Below are 11,964 nucleotides of genomic sequence, written 5' to 3'. Positions count from 1 at the left end.
TAGCATCGATTACAGCAATGAACATGACATTTTGGGTGCTTCCGCTTGCATGTATTCCAGAGATCCAGTAATTCACAGTGACCTATTAATTGATTGATTGTGTTTAGTTTAACCTCTTGGAAGATGGACAGACACGTCTAGAAAACCTTCATCGATCTCTGTGCTTTGTTTTTTTTGTCAGTTGCATTGAAGTGCAGCGGAGGAAGAAATGGATCCGAAGCGACCCCCCTTTCCGGGGCCCCCAGGGGTCACCCGCATGCCGTGGATGCCGTCTGCAGGAGATCAGGGGCCGTCGCCCGACCAGCCCTCATTGGGACGAGCCAGAGGTCTGGTTCTGCCTAAAGATGAACCTCTTCCCGGACGAAGTAGAGTACCTGGAGAAGTGCCTGTACGGTTTGGGAGCGCCATCACTGTAAGACAGCCTGCGGTGGGCGTTTCTAGAGGTGTGCGATTACCGACGGACGCCGGAGGTTTCGGAAGAGCCCGAGGGTTTCTGCTGCCCGGTTTTGGGATGGGCAGAGGGGCTCCTGTGGGGCCTGTGCCTACGCCGGACATCAAAAAAGCAGACGTACGGGAGAAGAGGCCTGTGCTGCAAACAGAGGTGACTCCAGCGATTGCTCAGGTAAATGCCGGACACGTTTTGTGTGATTTTAAAGGGGAGAAATCACTTTTATGCATGTTTGAGTTTTGGTGTGCGTCTAAACAGTGTCCTGTATTACGAAATGCTTTATTTGATACTAAATTAAATTTATTTAGCTCATTTTTTCTTCTTGATCGCTCTTTAATGATTCAATTTAAATGCTATTATTCAAATAGCATACCCGGTCAGTTCGAACGTTAAACCAATTAACATCTATTTATTAAAAGCTTAACAAAACATTATATTTTTTTATATTGTTGTTTCTCACATTTATTTACAAATTCTGTGATTTAATTAATTTAAATGCACAAAACCGCCTAATGTATTAAAAAGTCATTTTTACAATTAATGTTTTTTTTTCTTTTCTTTTTTTCTCAGAAATGCTGTTTTAATTAATTCTTCTGGCATAAAATATTTCTTTTAATCAAATAAAAGTTAACTTACGCCTTGCACTACAGCACAATATTAATTTGTATGGCTGTATTATTATTATTATTATTATTGTTATTATTATTTTAAGCCAATAAACCTTTAAAATAAACAGTTTGCTGAACGTTTGTGCAGCATCATGAAGGGAATTCAATCACTTTTGAAATGCAAACGCATCAGTAAAAGCTGAAAATCATCACAATGGCATATTAAGCTGTTTCTGGTACTCTACTGAAGTCAATTATTACTCTATTCATGACATCTGTGAACCAAGCTGTTCTTATGTGCTTCAAACATCAGCAGATAATGAGCTGCTCGCGTGAAAAACACAGTGCCCTGCTTCGAAATGAATCACGCAGCATTGGATTGCATGCATTTGAATGAGTCTCGCCGAATTTCGGGAAACGAGGGTTTATTGCTTTTACGCAGTCCGGATGAACGCGTTTGATTTAGCATTAGGTTTATGCAAAAGTCTCGTGCTTGGCTTTCTTTTAGATTGCGGCTCCTGGGCCGGGGTCATCGCTGATGTCCATGTTCAGGGGCCTGGGCATTGAACCGGGAAAGACATGGGGGAGAGGAGCCACGCCTGTTGGTATGTGAGAGAAAAAAGTGAAAAGTAGAATTTTCTTGCTTCGTTGTGTACGTGTGTCTTTAGGTTTTCAGGAGTGACTTTAAAATCACCCCAAAATTTAAGTCCTTTCATCATGTACTCTTTTTGACCCGGCCAGTCAAACTCCAGAAAGGTAGTGCATTTTTTAAATGTATTATGTATTCTCTCTTTATTTACGGTTTGAGAGAAATGGGTTCCGAATATATATTTTTCATATAAAAGCCAATTCCTATTTATCCGGGAACCCTAAACATGTTTCTACAAAAAAAATGAAGCAGCTCAATTGTTTTCAAAATTGGTGATAATAATAATGATAATAATAATAATAACTTTTTTGAGCATCAAATTAGTACAATGGAATAATCATGTGACACTGAAAACTGGAGTAATGATGAATAAAGTTCTGTTTTTATTTATTATATTTTATATTTAAAAATATATTATATTTTTATATTTTATAATTATTTTATATTATATATTTTTTAAATATAGCAATTCAAAAAAGTAATTTAATGTTTTTATTTATATTATATTTAAAAAATATATTATTATATTTTTTATTATTGTTTTATATATTTTCTAAATATAGCCAATTCAAAAAAGTTATTTTATGTTGCATTTCAAAATATTACAGTTTTGCTGTAGTTTTAGATCAAATTAATGCAGCCTTGGTGAGCATAAGAGACTTTTTTTGTCGTTTTTTTTACATAAAAATAACCGTGACCAACCCCAAACCATTAAAAGGTGGTGAACATTTACCTGGTTATCCATCCATCCATCCATCCGTCCATCCATCCATCCATCCATCCATCCATCCATCCATCCATCCATCCATCCATCCATCCATCCATCCATCCATCCATCCATCCATCCATCCATCCATCCATCCATCCATCCATCCATCCATCCATCCATCCATCCATCCATCCATCCATCCATCACTTATCATAAGGCGCAGGGTCTGTACTGTACCACATGTCTTAGTCAACCCTGCTGTATACCGCATTTAATCAAACTCATAACTGTTTTATTATTCATGTCAGCGCTGGCTTGATTGGAGTGGGCATTAAATTGTGCGCCATCATTTTTGTATCCTTGGCAACACCAACAAAAATGAATAGTCGCCACTTAGACGTGCAATTTAATGCTGAAGACGGCAGGAAGGTCAAGTAGCTAATAATGAAAACAAACTTAATCTGCAATGTAAATACAAATGATGAACATAAGCCCATTAATCTTCTATTTAAGAGCTTTTTTTTGCTCCGTAAGGACTTAAACAGTGCTTGAAATAGTCCTTGGCGTCTGAAACGGTGACCTTTCTTTGTCTTGCGCGCAACTCTCGGGGAGCCGCTGTTTTTCTCGGGCCGCACTTGACCCGACTTGCTTTAAAAAAAGATATTTTTTCAACACAAACTTGACATTTTAAACTTTACCAGCCCTGTAATCACCTGTGGCCCATTGTCACGGTTCTGGGATTAATTATATATTTGCCCCAATAGCAATATTAATGTCAGAACCATAAAAATATAGCGTCTGTGGACGTTTCATCATAGTGATGGTATGATGTTTTTTATTTCTTTATGTCTTTATTTCTTGATTGATTGATTCATACTTCTAGCAACCAAGAAGTGTCTATTCAATTGAATATTCCCCTGATATTTCCATGTGTTTCATTATTTTCGATTCGATGCATTCGGCCAGTGTTAAGCCTCACCAAAATGTCCTCACCGTCTGCATAAAATGCATGCCTCAAATAAATATTTAAACAGTTCCTCTTTTAAAGCTTGAAATTTGATTAAATCTTTTTTTTATTTTAAGACTCTAGTCTACAGGTTGTTGATATTCGTGTAATAAATGAATTTGCATGACGGTATCGCGTTCACGGCCCTAGTCGGTACAGTTAGATGTGCTTTTGTGCTACTTCATGTCTTTCTATCCATATTTTGCATTCAGATCATCTCCTGCCGTTGAGTTATGCTATTTTTCTGTCCCTAATCAGGACGGGGGGCAGCAGGCGACTTGGGGACGGACGTCCAGTCGGCCGACCGCTCTGACTCGGAAAGGGAAGAATCGGGCTTAGAAGAATCCTTTAGGTGTTGCTCCTTAATGCAGCTTCTTGGATTTGCTAAGTCTGTGCATGTTTTTCGTTTGCACGCGGAGAGCATCAAGTAATAACTCACCCCAAAGTAAAGTTAAAACTTACTTCTGGAAGATCGTTCGTGCATAGCAGCTCAAATCTGTGTGTTTTTTAGATCTTCTGCTAACTATAAGTAACTACATGTCAACTAATTCTCATTAATTTGCAACTACATGTCTACGAACTCTCAGAGGAGAGTGTTAGGGTTAGTAGAAAGAGTTTACATACGTTTGTTGTTGTTGAGGATGTAGTATATATTGTGGACTCTTCAAAATAAAGGGTTAATAGTTATTTAGCAGACACTCATGCACTAAAACTGACTGCTAGCTGACATGTAGCTGCGATGTTGTTGGTATAATGTCCAAAGTAGACTCAGAATAAAGGGTTACCTCTTTTTGGAGCTTATCTTTTTGCTTCACAATTGAATTTTCTTTTATGTTTTTGGTCGAGCATTTTTGGGTGGGACTGAAATTCATCAGAATGACTTTTCTTTGTGTGTTTGCAGTTTCCTGGGCAGAGGATTTGTTGGCGTTGGCCGAGCCGCGTTGCCTCATATAGGTGTAGGTCGTGGGCGATTGGCCCGTCGGGCCCCGTTTCTCCCGTTGCGGCCCCGGTCTCTGAAGAAGCACCGGTTCCTCCAGGAACGCCCCCGAAAGTTGAAGTGAAAATTGAGACAGTGAAGTATGAATTCGCTTTTTGTCCCGTTTGTCGTTTTTAAAAATATCTTTTCAAGCGGGTTTTGAAGAAATTAATACTGAGCAAGTACACGTAAAATTGATCAAAAGTTACAGAAAAGGCATCTTTAATATCTTACAGAATATTTAAATTGGAAATAAATGCTGTTTTTTTTTACACGGTGTACGTTTAAAAAATCCTGAAAAAATATATTATACATTTATATAATATATTATAATATATATTACTAATATATTAAGCAGCACAACTGTTTTCAACAATATTGTTTCTTAAGCAGCAAATAAGCATATTACAATATTTAAGGATCATGTGACGCTGAAGACTGGAGTAATGCCATAATGTCATTCAATTGAATGCTAAACCGAAAAGCAGTATTAATAATAATATTTCACAATGTCTTTAATTAAAAGATATTAAAGTTGCGGTGTGCATTATATGCATTGTAGTTGAGTTACAATTCTGTCTGATCAGCAAATGATTTGTTTCGTTGGTGCCGTTTTACCTTTTATTAAAGACAGTACAGGCCAAGTACAGGCTAATGTTTTTCTTTTACAATGTTTTTTACAGGGAGCCTCTGCAGAAAACCGGAACAAAAGGCAGTCCTGTATCCATCGGGTCAAACTACATCCCCATCTGCTGCAAAAATGAAGCTGTGTTTCAGTACCATGTTACTTTCACGTGAGTCTTAAAAATATACTTTAGGTGGCTGCCGTGTCGGATTGACTGTATATGACTGTGTTTTTATCGTAGCGGCTTAATTTAAACATCACACTCACTGAAGGGCACTCATAATTTATCCCATTGGAAACATTTACTCATTTATCCAAAGCGACTTACCAATGAATGCAATCAAAACCCAAACGGGAAATAATGTGCGAGTGCTGTGGCAAGTCTCGTTTAGCTTAACGCAGCCAGGGTTTTTTATAATAAATAAAAAGAAAACAAGTAGATGGAATAGAAAAAGAATAGAGAACGCTAGTGTTAGAGAGTCATTTTATAATAGATTGATTATTTATCTTTTTTTTTTGCCGAGTGTTTAAACCCTTCAGCGCTCGTGTGCTCTTCTGGAGATGGTGCACACTGGAGATGGTGCACACACACACACACACACACACACACACACACACATGTAGTCGCTTGCAGTGTGTGTTTTTTCTGCGCTTCAGGAGATCGCTTCCACCGCACGGCGCTGAATTAAATGCGACATTATTTGCAGTAAATATGAAGATGCATTGACACGAAAACGCAGTGGTAACGCCATAAATGTCTATAATTCAAGCCTACCGTGTTTCACAGTCAACGCATATGGCTTTTTGGCTAGGTTTAAAGGGAAAGAGCACTTTTATACAAACGAGGCAATAATATATGGCGCTCCCGGGCGTTTTGCTGGCAATAAAGATTGAAATGTCAGTAAAGATGGCTGTCTCTGTGAATGATACGTTGGTCATAATGTAAGAAAAGTCATTTTAATGGTTTCCCAACTTAATTTATAAATTTAGATAGTAAAACGATCGGATAACGTGTTTGCTTTGCTCATATTTTTTGTTTAAACTTGTATTTGTACTTGTTTTACTGTAGGCCTACAGTGTAAAAAAAAAATCTCATAATGCTGGAAAGGCATTTTCGGTGACTATGTTTGTGTTTGAAATCAAAGTAATGGAGCAAATCTCGTGTTTGTGGTAAATAGCCAACGTTTAGGTGAGATAAATAGCCCTCTCAAATTAAAAAAAATCCCCTAAGAGGTTACAAGCGTCACCTAAGAGGATAATCGATTTTCTGAAATGAAATTCAGGCTCTTAATAAACGCTTAAAATTCCCGATTGAAGTATCATTATAAATAAAAAAAGCTTTAATAAGGTCTTTAATCGGAGATCGGCCTCAGAAATCCTGATTGGAGCACCGCTATTAAAAACATGAGAAAGCTTTCAGGACATGGTTTCTGCATTCCAACCTAGATATATCCTCCCACCAAGAACCAAGAGTAAGGAAACCAAAAATATGAAGAAATTTCAATGCTTCAAGAGTATTTGTGGCGATTTGAAATCTGGAAGCCTAACCTGTCAGGTTCAGAGTTCATGAAAAGAACCATTTCCAAACCTGAAGTGATTTTCTTACTTGGAATATGTATAACTATATGTGTTTTAACTAGCCGCAAAAGCTGAATAATCATTCCAAACCTACTGATGAGTCAATGACGTAATCGATGATTAATTGTTCTAATAATCTTTAGATGAATGCGTCCCTAATGGTAGAATGGAAACCGAAATAAACTTCCGGTGTTGGCTCAAACCAAAAATAATATTGCTCAATAATGGCTGAAGACATATTAGTGTCCCTTTACACATGCATTTTTTAATGGGAGCATGTCATCTGTTAGAATAAAGTAGATTGTGTCTTTATATAACAGCCTAATAATTATAATTAGTTGCATTTTTTTTGAGAAAGACGTGATTAATGGCATTAACGACCAGCTATTGGGTTTCAGGCCGAACATTGAGTCTCTGAGTATGCGCTTCGGTATGATGAAGGAGCACCGGTCTACGACGGGGGAGGTGGTGGCCTTTGATGGATCCATCCTCTATCTGCCGAAACGTCTTGAAGAGGTTTGCGCGCACATCAGATGTCGTTTTTCACTTTAAGCACCCCTAATTACCCAAGCTTACTCTGCGACAGGTTGTTCATCTTAAAGCCGAGAGGAAAACCGACAATCAAGAGATCGACATTAAGATCCAGCTGACGAAGATTCTGCCGCCCAGCTCTGATCTGTGCATCCCGTTCTACAACGTGGTCCTAAGGAGGTGCGTGTTCGGTAATAAGGGCGTGCATGGTACGAGGATCCTCAAGACGCCGATCGCGTTTTTTCACTTTGGCTCTTTCGCGTTCAAAAGCTAACGCGCTGCTGTTTCGTTAATGGTTTGAAATGTATTACGAGACATCATGTAATTCCCACAATTCAAAGGATTCAGCTGCAAAACAGGTTTTGAAGGAGAACGAGTGTAAACTACGACAACGGAGGTCATTTACGCTTGCCGTTAAAAAATCAGAAGTCGACGAGATTTTTTATGATATATAATATTAGCATTTTTAAAAAAGTATATAAAATAATAAAATAAAAAAATTATATTCATAAAAATATAAAATAAATGGAGTAAATCAAACGCGTGTGAATTAAAAAAATTATATTCCATTTTTATTTGAAGTTTGAAGGAAGCATAGTTTTTTGGGTTGATACTGAAATTCGAACGATGCGACGATTAGAGACTAAACTGTACAGAAATTTAAATATGCACGCTAATACGCATTATACTCCTAGTCACGCAATACTGATGTTGTTCACGCTTAATAGTTTGAGAATAAAGCATAATAATAATTTGATATGAGCTTATTATTAATGTAATGCATTATCCTATGCGTTATATATCTGTTATATAAAATAAATAAATAAAATAATGGTTTCTTTTCTTTATAAGAAGTTTCTTTCAAGTAAAGAATATTTTATATAATTTTATGCACAAGCATTTATTTTATTACTGCTTTATTTAATACTCCCATTTTGCATTTTTGCATTGTAATCTTTGGCATGAAATGGCCCTTAAAGCTGACGTGGCAATGAACTTGAATCAAGTCAAGGCTCTTGTAAGACAAACCTCTTAGCAGCCGTGGTGGCTCGGCGTGATGTCCTGGAGTCTATCTGAAGTCAAGCATGTTTGAAATCTACGATTAACTGCGGCTCGCCGGGAACGATGGCCAGGAGTGGAAACACGCTCCTGCGCCTGCCTGCGTCCGCTGGAGATCGGAGACGGGGGTCATCGAGCAATTTTGGGAAATTAAATAAGCGTGATCGCATTACAGGCCGCGTGACGTAACAACACGACGAGGAAAGAAGAAAGCGGTATTACGGGTTCAGTACAAGTTGAGCCGATGTGTCAGAATGCCGGTTGCCACAAAAAGTGAGGTTACTTACAATAGAAAACAAAGGGAGAGTTTAGAGTATAAATCCAGGAATATGATGCTTTTGATTTTACAAACGCCTTATAATACTGCTTTAAATTGTTGTTCAAACATGTTGTCATGGCAGAAAAGCTGTACAATTTGTACGGCTGAACAGAAAATGATTTATATATATATATATATATATATATATATATATATATATATATATATATATATATATATATATATATCTCATAATAAAATCATGTTAATGCCTGTGTTTATACATTGGCCTCATTTATGTACACATTCTATTCTGTAGTTTTTTCTTCTTTTTTGTATTACTTAACTAGTCTAAAAATGATCTTTTTTTCCCATTTTTATTTTTCTATTTTCACTTCATTTTAATTGCCAATGTTTTTTTATGCTTTTTTTTTTTTTTTTTTGCATACTTTTAAGTTTTAGTACGTTTTCAGCTTGATTTATTTCAGTTCAAGGCGATATGTCAAGTTTTTCAATCTTTTTCAGATTGCATTCCAATTAACAAACGTTTTTTATGGTTTTATACTGTATACTTGTACTCTTACTTTTTCCCTCTTTTCATATTAATTGCAATTTATTTATTTTTTTAAAGGAATGGAATTTTTACTCTTTACCATTTCTGTATCTCTTTAGCTTTTAGTTGCAGTGACGTTTCTGTTGAAACGTACACTTGAGCTTAATTTATTTTGGTTCATTGGCATTTCAAGTTTTTTTTTTTTTTTTTCTATATTTTATTCTAGCTGCGTTTTCATTAACAAGCAAATTTAATGGCTTCACTTAACCGTAACAAAAATTTACAAAGGCTTTAACTTAATATTTCGAAACAAGATTTAAACGTTAAAGCCTTAAATGTAAAACATTTTACATTTTTAAATTGAAATGTAAAAATTAACCTTTAGTGTCTTAAATAAGATCGCGCGCGTCACGCTTTGTAATAATTCTCAAGGACTACTGTAAACCATTAGACAATTCATGGGCGTTATTAAAGCAAACATTCAGTAAGGTATTGGTAAACCGTGCCAGCGTGAGCTTGCTGCTGTAGTTAAGCCGTTCACTTACACACCACGTGAGCATGCGGTGCCAAACGGGTCATATTGTTGAGCCCTGCGGAGTATTGCTCCACTTTTTCTGTGCATAGGAGAGACGTCTGAGCTCTAATGGCTTGTTGACAGTCAGCTCTGACATCTCTGACTTTTCCTGCTGCTTTCCTCTCATTCTTTCTCTCCGCTCTAGAGTGATGAAATTACTGGGGCTGAAGCTGGTGGGCAGAAACCATTACGACCCCAACGCCGTTGTGATTCTCGGCAAACACAGGTATTTTGCGCTGACCTGATTGTCTGTGATTGCAATCCAGCCGAAATCGCCGCTTCGTTTGGCTTCACAGCGAATAAATCTAGACTCAAGCTTCTGTATTTTTACACCCTGACCTGTGATTACGGCACGCCGCTCAACTGCTTCGCCGCGCGCGCGATAACGCCGCGATATCGATCGTGGCGGTTTGCGCTTGTGTGTCCGGCAGGCTTCAGGTGTGGCCTGGATACTCCACCAGCATCAAGCACACCGATGGAGGCCTCTACCTCGTCGTGGACGTCTCGCATAAGGTGCTGCGAAACGACTCGGTGCTCGATGTCATGTGAGTTTCGGTCGCAATCGATCATCCCGATTGTTTTTTGTCAGCTGCATGCTTCGTTCCACACTGTTCGGTCCGGATAAAAAGAAAATCAGCATTTTTTGGTTTAAATAAAAAGGTTTGTTTTTAGATTATTAACGTAAAAATTATTCTAGAGCAGCGTTACGCTTGTTCGCCTTGTTCGTTGAAATTGTAAGTTGTCTTATTATTATAATAATAGCCAATGAACGGATGGTAGCACTATAGAATAGGAAAAGTTTCAAACAATAAATTCTTAATTAGCTGCTTTTTAATAGTAAGGTAGTTAGGGATTGGGGATGAAGAATAAGGCGTTAATATGTGCTTAATTGACCAGTCGCGAAGAGCTTGATTGACAGGCGATCTGACCAATCAGAACGCTGGGTAGTATTATGTGTCGCCTTCTTGACGGTCTCCATAGAAATCCATGTTAAAACTGTAGAGAATCTGTCATGTCCGGCCGTGTGCATGGATTTCAGCCCTGAAGTACTCTTAAATAATAAAATAACCTGTTAAAATTAGTGTTTTTTAATCATTTTGTGAGCAAAACCCCGTGATCATCACCCCCCGATCGCCACTGCGGCGCCCTGAAGTAATAAAACCACTTTTAAAACCATTTTCATAGGTTTCGTGTTATAATGTTGGCTCTGAAAGTATGTAAATGCGCTTATGCCCTCATACCTTTATATGTCCCTTCTAGCCTTAACCCCAAATCAGACAGAAGAGAAGATTATCTTAATAAAATACTTTGACGCTCATTCATTTTCATTTCGTGCTTCATGTAAATATTTAAAAGACGATCGCAGCGATCACGACACACCATTAAAGAGCCGCAAAGCGTATTTATAGTTTGAGTTTATGTAAATATGGCACAATTTAAAAGCTGAGAGACGGACCGCTTTAACATCAGAAGCAGCCTGACATGTCTTCTTTCGTGTTGTCAGACCCTAAAATCAAGTATATATTAGTAAAAATAAATTTATTTTTAATTAACGCACTAAAAACTTGACCGAATTCTAGCAGCGTTGAAACGCTTTTGCTTGCTTTGAAGTGCATCAATGTAAAGCAGATTAATTTTACCTAAACGTTATGCATATAATGCTCTTCTCAAGAAATGTGTAACACTTGTTCACGATTAACTACGACTTTTCCTCAATAATTGTTAATTTGCTGCTAATTAATAGTTTTTAAGGTAGTTGTTAAGGTGGGATTAGGGATAATGCATTAATATGTGCTTAATTGGCACGAATAAGTGTTACCAAGTAATGCATCTCAATTAGTTTATTGTGTGTCGTTCTCCTTTTGCCATCAGGTGGCTTTTGGTGCTAAAATGGTCTAAAAATGATCAACAGATGTAGTTGCATTTCAGTTAAGATGTTGCCTTAGCCCTTCATTGTAATGAGAGTTAGCAATTTCTGTTGATAAGTGTTTGAGATCAAACGGGACAAAATTAAGCAGAGCTCAACTTTTACGAAAATAAGCAGCATCCCATTGCTCTTGCTGGGATGGACGCTACAGACAGCAGAATGCATCTCATTGTATAAGAACGCATCTGTATAAAATAGTTTGAAATGCACGATAGATTTAGGCTAAAGCCAGTATGCCAAAATCAGTGCATTGACGTAATTTGCTCAACCTTGATGTCTCCGAATAACCGTTTCTCTGCCGTAGGAATCTGATTTACCAGGGAAGCCGTGAGAGCTTTCAGACGAGTGCACGGCGGAGTTTGTGGGCTCGATCGCCATCACGCCGCTATAACAACCGCATTTCTACCGTGATCGACGACATCGAGTGGTCCAAGTCTCCCAAAGACACCTTCACCTTGGCTG

The 11,964-nt window shown here is 37.7% G+C and overlaps 1 protein-coding gene across 1 annotated transcript in view; it reads left to right on the top strand.

Moving 5' to 3' along the window:
- The first annotated feature begins 208 nt into the window (after positions 1-208).
- The window catches only part of LOC122346182 (piwi-like protein 2), a 20,252-nt gene continuing 8,496 nt past the window's right edge, over positions 209-11,964 (top strand). Inside the window, exons 1-10 of the mRNA XM_043240871.1 lie at positions 209-622; positions 1,565-1,661; positions 3,679-3,772; positions 4,322-4,477; positions 5,080-5,190; positions 6,998-7,115; positions 7,186-7,310; positions 9,721-9,801; positions 10,007-10,120; positions 11,807-11,964. The exon at positions 11,807-11,964 is cut by the window's right edge and continues 34 nt beyond it. Coding sequence (XP_043096806.1) covers positions 209-622; positions 1,565-1,661; positions 3,679-3,772; positions 4,322-4,477; positions 5,080-5,190; positions 6,998-7,115; positions 7,186-7,310; positions 9,721-9,801; positions 10,007-10,120; positions 11,807-11,964 — 1,468 coding nt within the window. The remainder of the gene's footprint in view (positions 623-1,564; positions 1,662-3,678; positions 3,773-4,321; positions 4,478-5,079; positions 5,191-6,997; positions 7,116-7,185; positions 7,311-9,720; positions 9,802-10,006; positions 10,121-11,806) is intronic.

Source organism: Puntigrus tetrazona, chromosome 5 (assembly GCF_018831695.1).
Source record: "Puntigrus tetrazona isolate hp1 chromosome 5, ASM1883169v1, whole genome shotgun sequence".
Lineage (NCBI taxonomy): Eukaryota > Metazoa > Chordata > Actinopteri > Cypriniformes > Cyprinidae > Puntigrus > Puntigrus tetrazona.
The sequence above is the reverse complement of the archived record's forward strand: the minus strand, read 5'-3'. Positions and strand labels throughout refer to the sequence as shown.